Source organism: Halyomorpha halys, unplaced genomic scaffold, assembly GCF_000696795.3.
Source record: "Halyomorpha halys isolate HHAL.00 unplaced genomic scaffold, Hhal_1.1 Scaffold315.1, whole genome shotgun sequence".
Taxonomy (NCBI): Eukaryota; Metazoa; Arthropoda; class Insecta; order Hemiptera; family Pentatomidae; genus Halyomorpha; species Halyomorpha halys.
In genome coordinates, this window is record NW_027105587.1 from 350,005 (window position 1) to 374,336 (window position 24,332).

The following is a 24,332-nucleotide window of genomic DNA, read 5'->3' on the forward strand; positions in this document are numbered from 1 at the left end:
CTTAAAAATCTACTGAAAGATTAGTAGTTAGTTAATTTATTTTGAGAAATCTATATCTCAGGAACTATGTGACGTACAGATGTCTATTAGCACTCAAATAAAAGCTAGTTTAATGAACTATACAGAGGTTAATGACCTTTACCTTCGTAGGAATAGTTTTCATGATATTTGCTAATATAAATTGATTTATAGTTGTTCGGACAATAAATTTGATTTATGAAAAACTTTATTTCAGAAACAGAAGAAAGTACAGACGTCTACTAGCGTTCAAAATTAAAACTAGTTAAATTTACTATAAAATAGTTAATAACGTTTATCTTTGTAGGACTAGTAGTTTTTATGATATTTGAAAAAATAAACTCACAAAATGTTAATTTCTAGTTGTTCGTATAAAATGCTGGATATTTGAAAAAATATATCTCTAGATCCATAAGATGCACATATGTCTGCTAAAACCCAAAATAAAGAAAATTTAACTTACTATAAAGTAGTTTATGAAGCTTATCTTCGTAGGAGTAGTATTTTTTATGATATTCTCATATGAATATAAATTTGGCACATGAAAATTCCTCCGAACAACTATAAATCAATTATTTTAGCAAATTTCGTTTAAACTATTACTCCTACAAAGATAAACATCATAAACTTCTTTATAGCTCATTAAACTAGCTTTAATTTGAGTGCTAATAGACATCTGTACGTCAAATAGTTTTTGAGATATACATTTTTCAAAATAAATTCACTAACTACTGATCTTTCAGTACGTCCCATACACATTTTTATGAAATGTTGCATTTTAAAAAGCTATATCTCGAAAACTTTTTTTTTTTTTTATCAAATTTACTCTTCTTTAAATGACGTTCTCTTAGGTTTTCTTGTGTTGTTCCTACTTTTTAATATATAGAGCTTCGAATGAAAAATTAGGTTTTTTTTTATCGCTTTGAAACAGCCGCCATTTTTATTCCCCCTACCTATACTTGGCAGACTCATCAATTTTTACTATTAATTATACATAGTTTTCATTAAAGTAATCAAAAATTTGGGTGAGATAACTGCCTTTTTTCTCCTCTTGGGCTCTTGTACTATAATGCAAGTGGACTAATAATTGCATTAACTGTCACATGTATACACCTTGAGAGGGAACTGTCGCAACATATCAACCTTATGAAATGTAATTACGATAGGTGGAAAATCATTATTCTCATATATTTGTCCAAAAACTTAAAATTGACTTGTTTGTCTGAAATGTGTTGTGAGAGCAGTGTGGCCAGGTTTGTTATATTTTTTTGTTGCTGAGGTCCAACTATATTTTTGTTTATATACCCTTCGTTTTAGATACTGTTTCGTGGTTTCAAAATAAGATTTCCCGCAGTTCTTTATTGACCGATCCTCAAGAACCACAAAAATACATATCATAGTCGGTAAAAACGTTATCAATATATATATTGTTTGCTCTGTACTCCAAAAGAATCCTTTGATCTCTAATGCGGTATGGAAATGAGGCTAGGTTGATAGCGTTCTCCTAATGAAGACGCAACTGGTTCCGGAACAAGGCTCACGCCCTCGCTTTCATCAGTTCTATCGCTATTGCCTTTCCGTGCATCCTTCGCGTAATAGAGATCTGACGTTTCTATGAGGAAATCGTTTTCATCCGTAGCAATGACAGGATGCGGGAGAGCTCTTACCAATCCAAACCGAATAGACTTCATAATTGTGTTATTCTTATGGGAAATTTTAACCTCACAGGATTCATAGATCAAGAGAACAAAAATAGTTTCCAACTATTTATAGTTTGCCAACGTTTCGACCTACAATGTAGATAATCTGCATGTTTTTTGTGATGGGTGCCAACAATAATTAAAGGAATTTTGGAATGTTCTATTTTCTGTGAGGGCAGTAGTGGAAAGTATGAAAAAACCCTCAAAATTAAATGTTTATAATCATGTTGATGAATGTGGTTTCTCAATATAATTACCTATAAACGAATTCACCGTAATTAGTTCTCCCATCAAACAATATTTGTGAGCCGGAAACCTAATTTCACAGGTTGTTGTTTTGTTTTTTTTAAACTATCCAACAAACTATAGTTTTTCAAAAGTAGGTTTTTTCTTGAAATATTTTTTTCTACATTTCTTCGGCCACTTCCAATTATTATTATTTTTTTTTATATAATTTATTTATTGTTAGAACTGTATAAAATATATATAAGTAAATTTGCTATTAGTTATAAAATGACATGATACAAACATGTGGAGAATCTACCCATTGAGAGGACTCCAATAACATTTCTAGAGGAGAAGATCTCGAGGCCATCTTCTTTTCAGACGCCTAGGAGGATTATTAGGTAACGAAGGAGAAGCCAGGTAAAAAACAAGTAGGTTTGGGTGGCTAGAAGGTTATTATGGAAGAATTGGTGTCTGGTTCTGGCCAAATTGGCAATATATGGAACATTGAGGTCCTGATGGATGATTTGATTTGTGGCAGAGAAAGGAGCATTAAGGATATTTATAAGTGTGTTGTGATCGACTTTTTGTCATGGGCGTAGTCTAAGGTGGAAGAAGGGGTGTGAAATGCATACTATGTTTGTACACTATGGTTCAGGTATCAGGTGCATTCCAGTGAGGTATGGGTAGATAAGTAATATATATCTTCAAAACTATTTTTTATTTTTTAAATCAACTATTAGGTTTTCGAGATATAGGCTCATTAAGAAAATAAATTTCCAGCCCAAACTTTTGATAGCAGCATTCCGTACAAGCGTTGCCTTAAAAAAATCGATTTTCAACAATTTTTCAAGATAGGTTTTTACTAACTTAAAATACAATTTAATTGTTTTATAAAATGCAAAGCAAAGGTTGTATTTGTTCGTAAATATGAAAAAAATTGTTATTATAAAGCAGCAGAGTATGGCTGATAATTTGATTTCAATATTTCACTTTCGCGTTTTTTTTAGGCCAGGAAAATGTATCATTATAGAATAATATGAAAAATATTAATCTTAAAATATGAATAATATTGCGCTAATCTATCAATAGCTTGCTGAGTACAAATCTTACTGAAATACAGATATATGGCCTGCCTACCTACCTACGTAAAAAATCAACAATAATTTTTAAAGCTCCAAAAACTCACATCCAGAGGAATTAAAAGAACTTGGATAATTAATAACTTTTGATCCAAATGAAATATGTCCGAAACAATTGCTTGAAAGTTTTGTCTTCTAATATCGCTTCAAATTCCAAGGTACACGAATTCTACCCCAGACATTATCCTTATATTCCGTTAATTCTTCTTCTAAGCTAGAAACATTAGGAAACGTTCAAGAGGAATGAGTCTTATAGAACGCAATACTTAGAGTATATTATGATAATTTAGGATTAAATGTATTCTAATATGATTTGGCCAGTCTTCTGTACAGTGAACGAATAGAAAGATTTAATGATGTTATAGATTGTGGCATAGCTATATAATAGGACGTAACTATGGCATAAGAAAAAAGTTGTCAAGACTAATTTGTGAACTATAACTACAAGTTCCAAACCTAATTTTTGTTCGGAATAATTTTCTGTTTTTAAATAATAATGAAATTTATGTTCGAAAATTTTACATAAATACATCTATATATTATGAGAAATGGGAGTTCTATCAACGGGGAGATTCTTCACATGTCTGTACCATGTCATTGTATAACTAACATCAACTTTACTTGTTGCTTACATTTTAAATACAATTGTAAATATCAATAAATAAGTTAAAATAAAAAAAAAATATTAAATTAGTTAATCATGGTAAACCATGTTACCAACCGAATTAAAAAGAATAAAGTGTTATTTAAAACCATACATTAATATACTACATACTGACTGCATAGTGTGTACTACATCCTGACTGTATAGTGTGTACTACATCCTGACTGCATAATGTATACTACATACTGACTGCATGATGTATCCTACATACTGACTGCATGATGTATTCTACATACTGACTTCATAATGTATCCTACATACTAACTGCATAATGTATACTACATACTGAATACAATATACCAAAGATTCCTAAGTCTGGCCTCATTTGTATATAAAAGCCTATCATTTGTCAACCAAGCAGATCGGAAAAACCTAGTATATTTTACGTATTTAAAAAAATAATAAAAAACGTTTATGAGCATCTATATAGTTTTAAGAGGTTACTGATGCATGAACTAATGCATTCACAGCTTTGAACGTCAATCTTGAGGTATTTACTCGCAATATGCTATATGTAACTTGAGTTAAAAACCTTTCATTATTCAAATTATTTTTATTTTAATTTTAATTTTCTATTATTCTACCACAAGACAAGCTGTATGAGATCGCTGACGATATGTTTTGAGTAGCGTCCCCTTTTCAAATCCCCATGCCTTCATATCATAATGAGTGAACAGATTTAATCACGTCATTTCTGAACCTGGCCATGACGGTGTGGAATTTCCCCTTCCCATCAAGCCTGTTTAATAACGGTAAATAATGTCTATATTCTAACTACTTTAATGGATTTACACAAACATATATAATTAAAAAGAAGACAAAAATAAAATAAAAAATGTTTCTTTGCAAGAAATTGACTATTTTCCAAAAATTTTTTTTTATTAAATAATTACTTTATTTATTGATAATTATTATTATAATCTGCAAAAAAATTCAGAGATGAGTAATAGTGGTAATTGAACACATTCATACCAAAAATTGAACAAGAGAATAATAATATGTAAAATAAAATAAGTAAATAAATATGAAATAAAATAAATCAATAGAGACCGTCTATTTCTACGGAAATACTTTGGTAAAAAATTGATTGTAAAATTAATTGGTATGTATTTTTAAGGGTTTTATTTTATTATTATTATTTTTTTTACAGGCAACAAATCCTTATCAAAATTAAGAAGGTGTCATAAACTAAGTTAGCTGCACCCAGACATGGCTCATTGCATATATGAATTTTTAATTCATAGTTTTTGACCATACAGTAGAATATTTACTATAATGGACCCACTAATTACATATCTTACACTAATTGCACTCGGAATTATTATTATTTTTTTTACAGGCAACAAATCCTTATCAAAATTAAGAAGGTGTCATAAACTAAGTTAGCTGCACCCAGACATGGCTTATTGCATATATGAATTTTTAATTCATAGTTTTTGACCATACAGTAGAATATTTACTATAATGGACCCACTAATTACATATCTTACACTAATTGCACTCGGAATATCCTGCGTGATTTGCAGATGTATAGTGAAAAGCAAAATAGTTAAGATGAAAAAAAACAAAAAAACCTTTGATTAGACTTCTTTTTTACTTTCACTTGCGCATATATGGAATATATAGTAAGGGGGAAGACTGCGATCACGCAAAATTTCCAAAATTCCAGTTATCGACGAAATACACGTTTTCAGTCCTCCGAGTCCAAATAACCGAAAAACGGTCTGTGTGTGAGCAGCCTAGCTTAAAGAATAAAAGTCATACGAAACCGAAATAACATGTTTAAGGCTAGTATATGCATGGGATGTTACTGAAAATTTTTCGATAAAATCGATTGTATGGATGTGAGACTTTATGAAGTTTTTTTTTCTCGATTTTTGCAAACATTTAGAAAACTTTAGAGCCAGTTTGGCTTTAATATCATATTGGTCTTACCTTCATTGAAATAGCTGACAGGGCCTAAACGCCGAGTTTTTAAAATTGATTCCGACTATTACAGCACTAACTAGACAAACGGTCTAAACTTCCAACTCATTACAAAAGACTGATCTACATGACAATAATAAGGCCAATCTGGACATACGGAGTTGAGTTTTGGGGCTCCACTAAACCTTCGAATTCCTCTCGTATCCAATCCTTACAATCCAAAATCCTTCGTAAAATCCTCAAGGCTCCTTATTTTGTTACTACCATCCATAAAGACCTAAATGTTCCTTATATAACCGATCTAGCCCGAACCCGATATCATTCCTTCCATTATAAACTCCCTAACCACCCAAACCCTTCAAAATCTTGCTTCCTCTTCCATTCCTGGCAATCCTCCGAGGCGCCTGAAAAGAAGATGGCCTTGTGACCTTATATTGTAAAATATTTTTAGAGTTCTACTACTGGGTAGTTTCTCTACATGCTGTATCATATCATTATCATTATGTCATTATAATCAAATTTACTTGCTGTATTTTTTATACAGTTGTAAATATCAATAAATAAAAAAAATTTATTGAAGCATTTGTTATAATTATTTTTTTATAATTTATAAAATTTTATATGCAGGTTCTATTTCACAATGCTAGAGCTGATAATGTAACCAAGAGATATTGATGGATGTATATATTTTTTTCCATGTATACTTCTGTATTCTTAGATTTGTGAGATGAAATTACCTCCAGGGTAACTGGCCTTCAGGGTTACGAACCGCATAATAATTCAGCTGAGAAGTATTTCGTTGATTACAGATGATTGAATAAGATATAACAAGATGACTGATTTGATTAACAGACCTTATCATAAGCACTAATTTAATTAATTGATAGTACGCTGTTTTTTAATTTACATAAATTAGCATCCTCATCACGCAAAACTGGTATTTAACCTTACTGAGATAATTAACTATAAAAAATATCGATTATAAGGTTTAAGGAACCAGAACTGGTCTTCCGATTGTCATCCGTAAACTTTGTATTAATTAAATGATAGGTTTGTTCCAACACGAGTTTTGACAATGATTAAACTGGAAGTTTCAAAGGTTTTTAATTCAAAATCCTCTTTAATGCATGCGCCCGTAAGTTCGATATTCGATATGTTCGAAATCCAATATATATAGTATTTGTTGTTGCGCTTATTAACTAAGATCTTCGTAGCATTTTAGACCACTAACCTCATATGTTCCCCATAGAAGAACCCAACAGTCTAGAATAATAGTTATTATACTATATTAATAGTAAATAATTTATATAATTATACTTTGTTGCTTGTAGACAACCTTTTCAATAATTAGAGCCTGCCCAAGGTCCACCCAGCATCGTAAAGTTATTATTATTCCGTTAATTGGAGAAAAATTAGGCGATTGAGCATGATTGTGACCAAATCACCTTCTTGCACAACTTCGAGTCTAGTAAAAGTACTTCCTCATAAAGTACTTCATTACCTGACCTGCAGTATATATGTATGTCAATACTCTTTAAAAACTTTTCGATTTCGAATTGAGAGTTATCCATATCATTCCAGTACCCACAACCAACCATCGAAGACGACCTGCTGATTTTCCATCGAAATCTGAACCCCTCCACCAATTAAGGCATCTTCCCGAAGGTATTGCAGAGTGTCAGGTACCGTTACCAAAGCCTGTCTCAGTTCCTTTCTCCCGCAACAATCGTACAACGGTGGATTGTGCCTGATAGTTCCAACAATACTGTCACTCACTCATGTCTAAATATTCTTTCCAACCATTCTTACATCTTGCGTAAGCGGCCTTATCGTTAGCGTTCGATTGTTTAGATAAGGTGAATTGTTGGATAATATCGATTTTTCAAAATCGAGGGCTCTTTAAGCTAATGAGGCTCATTTGTAGTGGCTGTTGTAACGGCGATCGTGTTTCTGTTGGGTTAACCCTTACGTAGTTCATTGACATAGAACGATGGTCCATCTATATTTCAAATATTTTTAATATCGATGCGAGAATCTAATGTTGGAATAAGATATAATGATGAAAGGACATTTTCACCATTGGAAGAAAGAAGGGTTATTGGTTATACAAAAACACCTGTAGTGAGTTTAAGTTAATATTTAAAAAAATAAATAAATCTGTACCACTACAACCCGTATATGAAGAGTTGCAGTAATTTGTAAGGAAGCACTGTTACTAGACCAAGAGTTATGCAAGGTGGTGATTTAGTCAGTATCACGCTCGATTGCCAGCATTATACCTAATTAAGAGAACCCACTTCATGAGGCTGGATTGACACCGAGTGCTTTCGAAACCATGAGTACAGTAAATTGGAAATGATTATCTGCCACAGCCGGATTTAAACCCAGGTCCTTGGAGTTGGGGGCACAGTGCCTTACCACTGCGCCACCCTCTCCCACGTATATATTTGTATTGGAGTCCTTATGTTACCGATATTTCCATTGAGCAATAAAACGTAATAGCGATCATAATCTGTCAGAGATTTATATCCACTTTACCTTCGTACCTATGAAGTTACCGGCCTTCCTCAAGGATGATATTCATGAGCTGTAATATTTAATGTATATCATGATGCCTAATCCGAAATAATAAATTTTACTACACCCCTCTACTCTAATTTATAATAACTCTTATAATTACCAAAAAAAATATAAGATCATTAATTCATTATTGAAATCGTTTAAACTATCTTCAAAGTACCTTAAGAAACGTGTATAACGGATCAACATTATCACAATCTCCTTACTTCTATACGTTATACAGATATACTATATATATAAATAGTCCTCCGGATTTATCAACTTAGTTATACAGGACTTTACTTTATTGAAATCTCATTACAATATTAGAAAATTTAGACACTATTTAAAAAAATATTATGATTATTTTTGGCGTTGTATTTATATTGGAGAAAATAAGATTATTTAATAGTTATAGGTCATATATTAATATATTATAGGTAGGGGGAATAAAAAATGGCAACTGTTACAAAACGTTAAAAAAAATTTTTCATTCGGAGCTCTATATCTTTAAAACTATAAACAATACTAGAAAACCGAAGAGAACATTATTTACAGCAGAGTAAATTTGCTGAAATGTCAGCCATAATGGAGCTATTTACGTTCAATGGTTCTCGAGATATAGCTTTTTAAAAAGCAACATTTCATAAAAATGTCCTGAAAGATTTGTGGTTAGTGTATTTATCATGAGAAATCTTTATCTCAGGAACTATGTGACGTATAGATGTCTATTAGCACTCATACTATATTATATAAGCTAGTTTAATGTACTATAAAGTAATTTATGACCTTTATCTTCGTAGGAATTTAGTAGTTTTTATAATAGTGCTAAAATACATTGATTTATAGTTCGGACGTTAAGTTTGATTAATGAAAAACTTTATTTCAGAAACCATAAGACGTACAGATGTTAGCCAGCATTTAAATTAAAGCTAGTTAAATTTACCATAAAATAGTTTATATCCTTTATCTCTTATATAAATGTTTGATAAAATGTTTGATTTTTGAAAAAATATGTCTAGAACCATAAGACATACATATAACTACCAGCACTCAAAATAAAGGAAATTTAACTTACTATAGAGTAGTTTATGACACGTATCTTCGTAGGGATGGTTTTTTAAGATATTCGCATATAAATATAAATTTGGCACATGAAAATGTGTCCGAACAACTATAAATTCATTTATTTTAGCAAATATCATGAAAACTACTACTCCTGCGAAGATAAACTTCATACACTACTTCATAGCTCATTAAACTAGCTTTAATTTGAGTGCTTATAGGCACCTGTACGTCGAATGGTTTTTGAGATATAGATTTCTCAAAATAAAATTACTTGTACTAACAGTATCTGAGACTACATGCATGATGTTCTGAGGACATCTCATAATTATCTATTTTTTCAGCATTTTAATCTATTTATTTGTGAGTTTTCTTATTTTAACTTATTTATATGTTTTTAAATTTGTTTATTAGTTTTTAAAATTTATTTATTAGTTTCTTTTAAACTTGTTTTTTTGTTTCTTAATTGTTCTACTGTAGTGGCTATATTTTATTTATTTCTATATTCTCTTTTATTTATAAGTTCGTTCAATTTGCATTGCATTAGTGTATTGAAGGTGTGTAGCGGATAACTGAAGAAGAGAGGTATAAAGAAGTGGACTAGAGAAAATAGCGTAGACAGGTTTGAGAAAAAAAAAGGGAAAGAATGAATAAGAAAAATGTAATATAACTTTGTGTGAAAAGAAGAAGGAGAAAAAATATAGATAAAAAAATAAATATATTTGAAATACATTGTCTTTAGGTTGAAGTTGCTTGTTGTTTCAAAAAATAAAAAATTTTTTTGTATCTTTTTTAATATACATATATTAGCGTTTATATATCCAATCATAGTTTGTTAAGTATGCTGTTTTAGCAACCTGATGTATTTTGGCAGCGTTGCTGAATAAAGTATTTCTACAAATACATCATGGTTTACAATGAATACAAAATTATAATACATCTAAAAAAGTGGCAATTGTAAGAAATACTACTTCATGTAAATTAATACTATTAAAAAAATTGAAACATATTCAACAACGTTTAGTCTTCTTATGATCTATCAACATTTATTATTCAGACATTTTTCAGATGCACTAAGAAATTTTGGAATTTAGAAGTTTTCTTCTTTTATGTGTTTATTAAGTATATATATATATTGTAATTCAGACCGTTCCTGTAATTATTAAATGAATTTATTTACTACGGGATACACGGTTGCTAAATAACGAGGTCACGGAATGATCACTCCTGAGTGAGGATGGTTCCCGGAAATTCCTCGCTTTCTATACCTGGAAGAACAGATTCACATTTTTAATTCATTAACATATATTTAACAGTCCGTTATAAAGGCGATATTCATACGAGAACTTCATTAGGACGAAACTTTAACTTAAAAGAAGTCGAAGAACGTGAAACCGAAAGCTAAAAAGGAGGTTATAAATCTTCTGGTTGTTCCTGCTAGGATTATTGTATTGACGAGTATGAGTCTTGCTCGTATTCAGATTGCGAAGAATATAAAAAAAGAAAAAAAGAAAAATTCTGGAAAATATAGATTGTTCGTATACACAAAATAAGAAGAACACTACACCAAAACGGACGGAAAACCACTAAAACGAGAATTGTTGCTAGTAGAGAAGAAATATAAGAATACAAAATTTATAAGTTAAGTATACAGTGTGATATATTTAAGTTGGAATCGTGTGTCAGCATTATAAAATTGCAATTGTTAATATTATATCTATAAGTCAATTTTAATGGTAAAATATTTGAAATACATACAAAAGAATAAATTAAATTATTACCAAGGTTCTTACTTTCAATGGATAAGCTGGTGACGATCAGGTGTAATCGTTAAATAAATTCGTAAACGCCACAATATAAAATAATACCATAAAAATGTTATTGAAATTGTAGGATCGCTAAAGAAATAAGGAAATTTTAAGAATTTTTTTTTTTTATTATTATTAAATATATATGTGGATGACGTACTACAATAATTTAGTACAAGATCCCAAGAGTAGAAAAAAAGTAGCTATTTCATCCTAATTTCTGATTACTGTAATTAAAACTATGCATAATTACTAGTCAAAATTGATCAGTCTGCCAAGTATAGGTAGGGGAAATAAGAAATGGCGACTGTTTCTAAACGTTAAATAAATATATATTCATTTGGAGGTCTATATCTTTAAAACTACCAACAAAACTATAAAACCTAATAGAACATAAATTTAAAGTAGAGTAAATTTTCTAAAACATAAACCGTAATAGAACTATACGTTTAATAGTTCCCAAGATACAGCTTTTTAAAAAGCAACATTTCATAAAAAATGCATTGAAAAATTATTAAAGTTATTTTGAAGAAGTGTATTTATTTTCAGAAATCTATATCTCAAAAACCATTAGCAATCAAATTAAAGCTAATGTACTAAAAGTAATTTATGACGTTTATCTTTGTAGGAGTATTAGTTTTTATGATATTTGCTATAATAAATTCATTTATATTTATTCAGACAAAATTATATGAGCAAAATTTATTTTCATATACCAAAATAAAAACTGCTGCTCGTAAACGTTATAAACTGCTTTATAGTACATTTAACTAGCTTTGATTTGAGTTTTGGCAGTACACATCGTATGATTCCTGAAATATATGTTTTCATTAATCAAACTTTTTATCCCAACAACTAGAAATCAACATTTGTGAATTTATTTTGTTGAATGGTTTTTGAGATAAAGGCTTCATAAAATAAATTCACTAACCTTTGTTATGAAATGCTTCTTTCTAAAAAGCTATATATCGGATATCATTGTACGTAAATTGCAAGATATAGATCTCCGAATAAAATTTTTTTTTTTTTTAACGTTTTGAAACATCTGCCTATTTTTATTCCTCCTACCTATACTCGACAGAATCATCAATTTAGACTATTAATTATAAATATTTTTCATTTAAGTAATCAAAAATTGGGGTGAAATTACTGCCTTTTTTTCTCCCCGGCTCTTGTACTAATTGTATTTCTGCACGGAGAGCCTGTGGCTGGTTCCCACTTGTTTTGGGGAAAATTTCAAGCTACATATATCAAAAATATTTTATATATATTTTTATTTTCTTGTTCGAGACTATTAATAATAACAAAAATTATCCAAAAAGTCTCGACCTTATTAATTAAAACATATCACACGCCCAACGTTTCGGCCCATCCGGCCATCATCATAGACAATCTTAATTTTTGTATCCCAACCTATCGTTGATACGTTATAATGTATTTGTCACAGAAACAGTTGATATTAAATTCTATTTTTCACAAATTTTGTACTATACTATCGTAAATTATTATATTGATAGGGATGTTTAAGGACATAAATTTTAGTATGAATGAAAATCTAATAAAATTAAAAGTTTTAATTGGTAATTAAATATTAACTGACTGAATTCGTCTGAAACATATTTTATCTTAATTATGCAGTAAGGAGAATAACAATGAGAGGTGAGTCAGCTACAGTTCCTGCTGGCCAGAACGCGAGGCTAAAACCAGCGTGTTGTAATCGCCTGATAACAATGTCGTGTCGGGAACTTGTTCCTGTACCCAGAGGTCTGGATATTATTGCAGAATCAAACTGTATTAAAATATATTCTGATACATCGTTTATCTTAGGGTAAATAAATATATAATAGTTATATTTTAAATATAGAAAATAATATGGTATAAAATTAAATACAACGCAACATTACACTGGTGTGCTTGTATACACCGATGTGACATCAAATATCAGTTTTTATTTACGAAACTTTAATTTTTAATTACATCATTACCTACGGAGGGCGTACTTCACAGTAGTGGTAAGTAAATTTCCACTAACTTTAGTAAAGATTCAATTTAAGGTTCTATCTATTAGGGAAATTACAAGTTTTAAATTTACATTTTGACTTAACAGGCACACATAACATCTATTGAAGAATGGTGTAAAAACTGGAGAATCAAAATAAATCCTGACAAATCCCACCAGATCACCTTTACTCTCCGTCGTAAACCTCTGCCATCCTGTCCTACAGCATCCTTTCTAAATACACCACTAATGCCTGTTGAACAGATTCGATACTTAGGACTCCATCTTGACAAGAGACTTACTTGGATTCCACACACAAGACTGAAACGACAAGAAACTGCTCGTAGATTCCGATTGCTACAACCCTTACTTGACAAACCCTCTAAACTTCCCATTCACTACAAAAAATTAGTATACACTACAAAAAATCAGACCAATTTGGGCATATGGAATTGAGCTCTGGGGCTCCACCAAACCATAAAATTCTTCCCGCATCCAATCGTTACAATCCAAAATCCTACGTAAAATCCTTGATGCTCATTATTACATCACAAATAAACTCATTCACAAAGACCTTAACTCCCCATTCGTTGCAGATTTGACCCAAAACAGATATGCGTCTTTTCATTCCAAACTCCTTAACCATTCTAACCCATTAATTCTTAATCTTTCATCCTTAACAATCCCTGATAATCCTCTGAGGCGTCTGAAAAGAAGATGGCCACGGGACCTTCTAATTTAAATTAATGTTTGAAGTACCATCAATGGGTGGTTCCTTCCCAAGATTTTCAAGTGTATATGAAACATACAACATATTTACCTATTGTATTATTTTGTACAGTTGTAAATTACATTAAATAAATAATTAAAAAAAAAAAAAAACTTTTTGACTAAAAAGATTTAGGTATAAAAAATAAATCTATTCTGGGTCATCACGGGTCAAGGATGCAGTATTTTGTGAGGAAGCACTGTTACTGGACCAACGGTTGTGCAAGGAAATGATTTGCTTAGAATCATGCTTGACGGGTACCCACCCACTATATGGGGCTGGGTGGACCCCAGAGGGCTCTCAAACCTACAGAGATGACTCACGGCTGCAGTATCAGAATAAATAATTATCTGGGATTCGAACTCGGGTCCTTGGAGTTAGTAACACAGTGCCTTGCCACTCAGCCACCCGCTCCCTAATAATGACGTTAATTATTTAAAATAAATAAAATTAAAGGAACTGTGAAGGAAGGTATTTTAAAATTTTATTAACGTAACATTTTCAGACTTTTTCAATCAGGATATGACCTAGCTGATATTAAGGATCATATTTTTATACATTGATATAACGAATTTAATCAAAATTATTGCATCCGATTTTGAGAAAATTGAAAAAAATACATAAAAATCCAGAAAAATTTTTTTTTATCATAAAATCATTTTATTAACTGATAAATATTACTATCTGGCACAACGTTGGGCCATAAGTAATAGTGAAACATGATGACATTCATACTAAAATTATAAAAAAAAAAAAATAATTGAAAAACATATTTTTTTACATAAAAATAAATAAAATCCCTATATGTATATAAACAGAAGAAGATATAAAATGAATATAACCGAACTATTAATATGAAGAAATAAGAATAAAATGAAATAAGTAAAACTTTTAACTAATGTAACAATAAAAATAAAGAAATAAAATAAAACATAAGCACTAGACACATTTTCACTAATTCCTGTTAGTCGATTTTAATGAAAAGATTGCCTTAATATCCCAGGCATATACTTAAAATAAATATTTAATTTCATTTTCTAACGACTTTTCGTTTTTGAGATAGGCTGATCACACACGGACCATTTTACGAGACTTGGCTAGTTGGACTTCTGTAAGACAGAGTTCCTTAAATAGTGTATTTCGGTTCAAAACTCGAATTCGATTTTTTTTTTCAATCTCTGTACTTCCCCTTACTACTTAAAATTTTATAAGTTGATAAATAAAAGTAATAAATTCTTATACGAAGAATAACTATTGACCTATCTAGGTCAAAAAAAAAAAAAATTCCTGTTCGTTAAAAATTACTGTTTCCTATTCCATTCTAGATTAAATATCCAAATTTCAGTGACTTAGCATATTGCAAAATTAATTTTTAGTAGAAAATATAGGATCCGACAGTATCCAATATATAGAAAGTAAGATCAGCTAATCACTCAGGAATGAAGGTCTGTCGACAATTATTATATGACACTTGGCAAACAGTGACTCTGCTTATGATTTGACTCAGCGACAGACCTTTCACTCCAAGAAGACACCCGGCATCAGGCAAGCAATGTCAATAACTAATAATGTGGAGTCGCCATAGAGAGCGCCGTAGTCGTCATTGTTGGTCTCTGTTCCGGGCTGGCTTACTCAACCCTACCGGGAGGAAAGTTCTGCGCCCATCTTTATTTCCGCTATCTTCTTATCTTGCTAGAACAATAGCAGCTGTCCAAAACATAGCAGAACTGTGGTCGAAAAATAATGGACGGCAAGGGTCTACGAATCCAGGCTAGATGAGGTGAAATGATTTTTCTCGGTGTTTTTCTTCACTATTTGCCCGAAACTTCAAGAATCAAAACTCATTCCAACAAAAATACCATGAGTTTCTCCAAATCGACTAAAAGGACTTGTAAGGATGATGAGTCAGCCGAAGGTAAACCGAATCTACTTTAAAATACATAAAAGTGACTTTTATCCCTTATTTTACAATTCATTATATTTAACCTTGGATAGAAATAAAACGAAGTAGATTTTTAATAATTTGATTCAGAAGGTAGAAGAACTCAAAGAACTATAATCGATCCTTAAGATCCCCGGAATATTTAAAATTGTTTAAGATTAGATTTATATATATATTTTTTAATCTTACACAAAATGTTTTGAGCATGTTCCTCCTGAGCAGTTAGTTCCCTTACCAAATTATTTTATATCAATGACGATTTTTGAATGATTTTGGAAATTTTAAAAATGTATTATTGAATGCAATTGTTTATTCTACGTTGCAAATTTTCAGTGGCACATCTAAAGCATTTAGGTTTGGTTTTAGGGCCTAGATTGTTTTATTTTTGTTTTTTGTTGTAGCCTCTCTTCGCACCATGAATAAAAAAATATGTATAATTGAAAAAAAAACTGACGTTATTTTTTTCCTCTTAAAAATATATGAATTAAAAAAATCTAGTACCCAACAATAATTTAAAAATAAAATATATTAATGAACAGATAAAAATAATAAAAACTTAGTAATTATTAACTTAATAATAAGCATCCAATCCAAAATCGTACGTAAAATCCTAGATGCTCCTAATTACGTTACAAGTAAACTCATCCACAAAGACCTCAACATCCCATTCGTTGCAGATTTGGCCCAAAACAGATATGCGTATTTTCATTTCAGATGATCCTCCGAGGCGTTTGAATAGAAGATGGCCACGGGACCTTCTAATTTAAATTAATGCTTGAAGTACTATCAATCTTGGTGGTTCCTTCCCAAGATTTTCAAGTGTAACTGAAACATTCCACATATTTACTTATTGTATTTATTATTTTGTACAGATGTAAATTACATTAAATAAATAATAAAGTTCTCTTCTGATTAAATAAAAAAGTTAGTATTTATTTTATGAATCCAATTTTTATTTCAATAAAGTTATAATCAAAATAAATTTGCTAAAAGATCACATATGACCCTTGTTCATAAAATTATAATAAGGGACTAAATGACCGAATAATTCAATTCAGATTAAATTGTTTGTACAATGAATAAATTACAAAGTCATTTAGTTCTCATTAATATTTATTCATTATTCTGAATCTGAATATTATAAATTGGATTATGTTGAATACAATCATTGTTAATGATAATTTTTATTTACCTCTGTTAATCCAAACAATTATGTTCGAATTTAGAGTAACCAAGTACAGTGTTTCCCGAACTGGGTGCCGCATACGTATGTCCAGGATGTCCAAGGGAATGGGAGTGCGCCCAAGCGAAACTTGGAAGAAAATGGACCAGATTGTGAGATTAGGACCAAAATAATTTATGTTTTATTAAAAATTATAAAGGTTTATGCTGGTGATGTAAAGATCATTTCTACTTGAGAAATTTGTTAGCATTATAGAACTTCATTACTAATTAATTAAGCATTATAAATTCTTAAAAAAAAATACCATGACATTCTACGACGACTTAAAATATTTAAACCTTGAAAACATTTCGCAAGGGTTGTAACCAGAAGCCTTCAAACTACAGTGAGGCATAGGTTTTTATTTATTTTTTTCACTAAATATTAAAATATATAATAAGTTAATCGTACAAAAATGTAATAATACGTTTGTACTTATCGGGCAATTAAGTAATAAAATAAGTGATGTGCGTAATGAAACTGAAAATTTTGACTATAATTAATTTAAAGGGCATATTTTTATGATGCGTTATTTAGTTAGGTTATGAAGTACCTGTGGGATTCTGTGGCTCCCAGCGTGGTGAGCGTTAATGCACAGATTTCTCAATTGCTTTTTATTTGTTGACGAAATTTTTTTGCAGAATATTTCGACACTATGCCCAGACAACAGACCGCACAGGCTTGTGTTGCTTTCCAAAATCTGGGTGGCGTAACATATATCTTTATGTAAATGTTCAACGCAGACAAGTTCATTCCCATTTTCGGTATGGGAATGGATTTAATTTAAATAATGACAAGTGATGGTTGGTTGGAGAATACTTTTTAATTATATTCTATTGTTAAAGTAAGAAAGAAATATTATTGTTAAATAATGCATAAAAATGTCAAAATTCGCAATAGATTGAATTCATGATGTAATAGTCATTATATTTAATTTAAAATCATCCTTTGACGACATGAGGTATCTATTTATAAATTTACTCAGTTTTTGGGGGCAAGGTCATCAAAATAAAGTGAATGATTTAAATAAAATAAGCTGTATTAAATTAAATCTCAAACACTATTTATTAAAACTTTAAACATTAGTAATTATTTCGAAGTTTTTATTTATTTCTAATTTTTTTTTGTACGATTCCTGAGTAATTAACAATAATTCCAATATTTTTCGAAATGTTTTAATTGATTTTTGGTTGATCATGACATTTTTAGTCAGATATTTTGTTGTCTTTTTCTATTTTTTAATAAAAATTATGAATATCTGTAATTTTTTTATGGTTTGTTTACGTTTTTTTTTTTTTTAATATCTTCCATGTTTATATTTTATCTAAATAAATTTTCATAGACATACTTTTAGTTTATTATGTTTTAAACAGCATTATTTTATTATATTTGTATATTATATTATACTTACATCTAGTGTTTTTTTTAATTATTTACATTTTTGTTAGTTATTCTTCTATTTTTCATTTTTTCTTTCTTTTCTAAATTTTTCTTTGTTTTTCTTATCACATTACAAACATAAATATTTTTTTTTCTTACTAGGTCAACCTCTTCTGTATGTATATAGGCTATATCAGAGGTAAAAGAATTAAAAATACAAATAAATTTATCCCCGAAATTTCCAAAAATAAAATAAGCGATTAAAAAGAAATGTCCACGATTTTGGAAGATTCTTCAGAAGAAAAACAAAAATGACAAAAATAAAATAAAATAAATAGAAAAACGCCTGTTTTAGTGAATAAAGATATTTTGTGAAAAAAACGTTTACTCAATATCTGCCTTCCTCTATCCATGACCAACGAAATATTGTTAAATTGAGAGCCGATTGAGGGAAGAGCTTTGTGCTTCAGCTTTGTGATAGATGCCAGCTAATGCATGCGGTTGTCTAATTATTTTTTTTTGTTTTAAGAAAGTATTTTGGTTTACTTCGCCAATTAAAGCATTAATGTTGTCGGAGCAACCAAATCCAAGGCAGCTACATCGTTAACTGGTTATCTTCTTCCAGGATCGTGGGAAGATTCCGAAGTTGTTTATAATATAATGTTCCTGTGTACTATGTAACAGCTCTCCATTACAGTTCCTTCAACCTTATCATAAAGCCTGTTACAAATCGTTACAAATATAGATTAAGTAATAAAAACAAATTAAAATCGAGACAACTTGCGTCTCTGGGATAACAGTTGAAAAATACTTTCTGAGTTAGTGCCTTATCTACAGTTTGCATTTATACGATGCTTTTCGCTACTTATTGGCAACAAAAATCTTATTAAAATTATCCCATTTTGTTTCAATTTTCAGCAGAATTTAAATCTCTGATTAATAATCTGAAATATTTTTTCCTCTACGATTTATATTTAACAAGATATAAAGAATGTAAATTTGAACGTTGTAATTGTTTCCTGCAATACTCAAATACTACCTATAATTTGTGGTTCTTGCAGTGCTACTCAACAGCTATGAACACTGCAATAAACGCCTGAGCGTATACCAGGCGTGCCGCAATAATATGCGCCGAGGCAATAAAATTAAATTTTTTCAATGATTGTGCAATTTAGAAGTATAATCCATTTATATAAAATGGCAACACCACCATCTCCTTTATTTATATTATACATAAAGTAGCTTTGATATTACATTTTTCAATAAATGTTCGAACATTTAATTTGAACTGTTTTTTTTTTCTTCTTTCCCTAAATACTCAGACGCTTAAAGGGTAATTGTGCCTCCAATTTTTGTAAATTCCATAAAGTTCACGTGAATTTTTCGTAGCCCAATAAGGGCAGCACGATATGAATACTCCCCTCCCCCCAGCATGGTTAAAATAAGGTAGTAACCTATTGATACCCCCTCCCCCCACCATATGCCAGAAATAACCAGGAAGGGCATCATAATGGAAAAAAATATTGTAAATGCAGACCGAAAACTGAACATGTCACATCAATATCACAGAAAAGACCGATCAACTAAATAGAACGCATAACTTCAACTATACCTTCCAACCAATAAAATAACAGTGATGATAAACCACTTTAACCTCCCTTTTCATTAAATTCTGTTACTTAGTTTTGTTCAAAAGAAAAATACTTGTGTCAATTTATATATCAGAGAACATCAATTACACAGTTAATTTTAAAACAGATACTAGGAATTTAAACTAACATTATGCAGAGATTTTAAACAAAATAAATGGAGAAACTTCTTACGATTTACAATTAATTTTAATATGGAATTTTGAGAATTAGAATAAATAACAAATTGAGACAAAAATGCAATTTAAATTAATTTTAAAACAAGGCTGACCTGTGTGAGTGGGAGGTTATAAATAGTTTGTGTATATGGTTAGTGATTTTGGTGAATAGTTTTAAAATAAGAAGAATTGGATAATTAGGATTTTAAATAGAAACATATGTAACGAAACTTAAGCTTAGGTAAGCTTATTAATAATAAATATGACTCTCTAATAATTGACTTTTTAAATAGGTTTTTAACTTATAATTAATAAATGACCTGTGCAGAATAGCCTGCAAAAGAAATTTTAAATTTAATGTGAGGAGAATATATAATTGAAGGTATGTTATATTATTAGTGATAATGTTGGTGTTATAAGTGTTACAAATGAATATATAATATAAACTGTTAAATATTTAGATGTCCTTGATGATGGCTAAAATGGCCGAAACGTTTGACTGTTGAAATAAAAAGTGTGGAGACAAAAAAGGATACAAGTGTTGATTTATTTAATAAACAAATAATATTAATTACGCTTTGCTACTAACACCAAGGACCCAGGTTTGAATCCATCTGTGACAGATAAATATTTATTCTATTACTGTAGTGCCGAGTCAACCTTGTTGGTTCGGAAGCCCTCTTGGGGCCCACGGAGCCTCATAAATTGGGTACATTCAGTTCTAAAAACAGTGCTTTCTAGCAAAGTACTGAATCCCAAACCCTTCACGAATTGTAGTGGTTCACATCATAAAATCATATTAATTGTTTTACGGTCTTTTAGAAAATTGTTTTTGCTTCTCTACTGTTGGTGTTTTTCTCAATGTTCGCAATCAGTTTCCATATGTTGAAATGTCATGTATTGATATGCTGTCTCCTTTTTTTGGTCTTTTTTTGTCCTTATGATGCTCAAGTTGTAGAAGCGTATACTAGTTGTTAATTTAATAGTTTATAAGTTTATAGAGACTTAATGCTTTGCTTAGTTTTTTTTTCTGATATCAATAACACTTAGTTACTCTATCTATTGTAAAGACTACAATTGAAAACATTCCGGTATATGACCAGCAAACCGTTAAATTTACCTCCCCAAAAATGATAAACAGTCCATTGTTACACATTTCTCTCACTACCAAGTATAAATAAACAAACAGTTCAGTGTTTAAGTAAAAATATTTGTAGAGAGTTACCTCAGGCATTCCTTCCTGACTGCTTTATCTCGTGACTGATCAGTCTAGAAAAACAGAAAAATAAAAGGTCTTGATACATCATTGCTTATATAAACTAATAATTGCACTTTTTACATTAACTACGCCAGCTCTATGTACAGCGGTGCCATCAATTTGAGTATTTACAAGCGACAACCAACGATGGAGTTGAAACGTCAAGCAGCACATGTATTTTCCTTAAGATACAATAAATTAAAATCTTCCAAGTCATATACGGTCGTTAAAATTCTATTAAAATTAATGGAGTAAATATTAGTTAACTTATGAATAGGGTACGTGAATTATTTTTATTTGGATTTAGTTACATTAAAGACTTTAGGTTTTTCTATTATTATGAAGCGACAATTAGGCCTAAAATTTTGGTTCATCATCTGTCAATATATAAGAGATTCAAGATCAGAAAGCTGTATACAATATAAATGTTAATATTTGGATATTTTGGCCAAGAAATAAATAAGAAAGGTGCCAGAGTATTCTTTATTCCAACTAAAGAAACAATCACAGTTATTTATTTCAAATAAAATCACTGCACTCTAGGTAACCTTTTTCCACACAGACAAACATCGTTCTTAAACGAACCAATCAAATCGATCGGTTATTGATTGTTTTCCAACCGAATGAGATAACCTCGTTACAATAATATCAATAAAAAAAAAGAAAAAAGAATTTAATGTAACAAAAAATTAATATACTAATAGCAAATAATAGAAATAAGTTAAAAACAAGTAAATATATAATTATATTTGAACATATTTTCTGAATATGATAGTATATACTCCCTTACCGTAATAATGTACGGAATTTCAATTTAATTTTTGCTAGCTCATAACAATTGCATCTGTTCTATTTTTATTTTTATTTAGGGTATTGTTAGTTTTGTAACCTTTTCCGCTCTAGCGCACTTAATTCTGTAACTTCCAATGAAATAAGCTACTTCTTTTTATGGATTTTGATAATAAATATGATTTCAAGACGATTTTGTATGGAGTACTTTTATGATCCTATGCGCGTTGATGGCATTTAAATTACGATTTTTGCCAATTTTCACACAAATCATGGCTTTTGACTATTATTGACTAAAATGGAAACAATTCAAACGATTTTGTTTTTATTGTTTATAAGATTGTCCTAACGTAAATTGTCAAGAAACGTAAAAAAAATATTGTTTGTTTATGAGCAATTTAAGCTTTCTGGACGCGTCGGATAGAAAAAAGTACTGATATAATTTCGTCTTAAAATCTACATTGTCATCAGAATCCGTAAAGACAAAGAAATACCCCATTTCATAGAAAATTCCAGAGTTGGGAGTTGGATGGTTCGAAAACTAACAATTCCTTCTAAAAGTAGATCAAAATCTGCTATTGGGAACCAAAAAAATCTCAAATCGAAATTTCAAAAATTTTAGATATGACCGAGAAGATATATGCAGGAACATAATGTATATGCATAGATACAATAATTTTTGTAACAATTTATGATTAAAGAAATAACAACTTTATGATTTGTTAGAACAAAAATTGATGATTTATCTTATTTATTTTTAATTCTGTATTGGATATTGGTATAAAAGGTATTCCAACTTAGTAAGTAAAATATTCATTTTCATCTTTTGAGGTATGTAGCAATAATTGATTTAAAACTGTGAAATGGACTTTTAATTTTATATAATGTTTTATCATATTTATTTACAATAAACGTATACTTTCTTTAAAATTCAATTACTTATCCTTATACTATGATTATAACTACAGTATATACATGTAAAGTGGATCATCGATGACTTCATAAGAACTCTACTAAAGTGAAAAATAAAATGCTGAGCTGTGCTATTTACAATGAGTGATTTAAAGTAACATGATTGTGCATTACAAATAATCTAGTAGCGTTTATAATTAAAGACTATGATTAAATGATGTTATTTGATATGTTTGTACATACTGCTGCTTTGCGTCAGTAGTGGCACATCTCACAGATTTTTTTTTTTAATTTGGTTTGAATTGGACATATTCCAAAGATAGAACTGTAGACCGCGTTAACTTTCTTTACTGAAGTTTACCTACCGACTTTGCTATATATATTAAAAATATCATAAAATTACTTTACCCTCAAACGCAAAACTGAAAAAAAAAATATATTTAGTCAGATGTGCCACTATTAACTTTACAAATAAATATGTTCATAGTAAATAATAAAAATAACAGTATAAGATAAAAAATAAATAGATAATAAGACAACTACTAAATATATTGCTTTAAGTAACATCTTTGAAAAAGGTTGTATTCAAGATTATTCAATAATACAAACGATCATCAAATAATAAAACCTAAGTAAAAATCAATTATTTCATTTTATAATGTAAATAATGAAACCGATTTTATGTTATAAAGCATAAATAATATAATATATGATATATTGTATTATATGTATAAAATATATTATGTATAATAATAATACATAAATTTTATGTTTTATGTTCAAAATATTTTTTAAAATATTATTTTTTTTTTTATTACCAGATCAGCCTGGCCTTACATGTTTATTTTAACAGTTTATAATAGTGGGGGGCATTAGTCTCGTGAAAAAGGCAATCCAATATATTTGCAATGCTCATAAAGGGTCATAAACAGAAAAGATTGCATAATAGGTTAGATTGCCTAAATATATGTCAATGCACCTTAAGCATTGGTAAGTAGATTGGAGTGGAATTTTGTAAGAAAATTGTAATTATTAATTTAATTTAACCTAATCTAAATACATTTTGTATACACTATTTATTTTTATTTAAATAGCTTTTATTCTTCTTGTTATAGTAAGGACAGATAGTTATATTTATTTATTTTAA

At 29.7% G+C, this 24,332-nt stretch overlaps 1 protein-coding gene across 4 annotated transcripts in view; it reads right to left on the minus strand.

Annotated features, from left to right (window-relative positions):
- Nucleotides 1–24,332, minus strand: part of Gld (Glucose dehydrogenase) — a 313,323-nt gene that overhangs the window by 126,203 nt on the left and 162,788 nt on the right. Inside the window, exon 3 of one of the 4 annotated variants that reach the window (XM_067052258.1) lies at nucleotides 21,452–21,495. The exons of 2 other annotated variants lie outside the window; for them this stretch is intronic. In XM_067052258.1, the coding sequence (XP_066908359.1) occupies nucleotides 21,452–21,460 (9 nt within the window). In that variant the 5' untranslated portion in view covers nucleotides 21,461–21,495. Of the gene's footprint in view, nucleotides 1–17,009; nucleotides 17,083–21,451; nucleotides 21,496–24,332 lie in introns of those variants that run through there. One more of the 4 variants, XM_067052265.1, reaches the window with a different exon arrangement.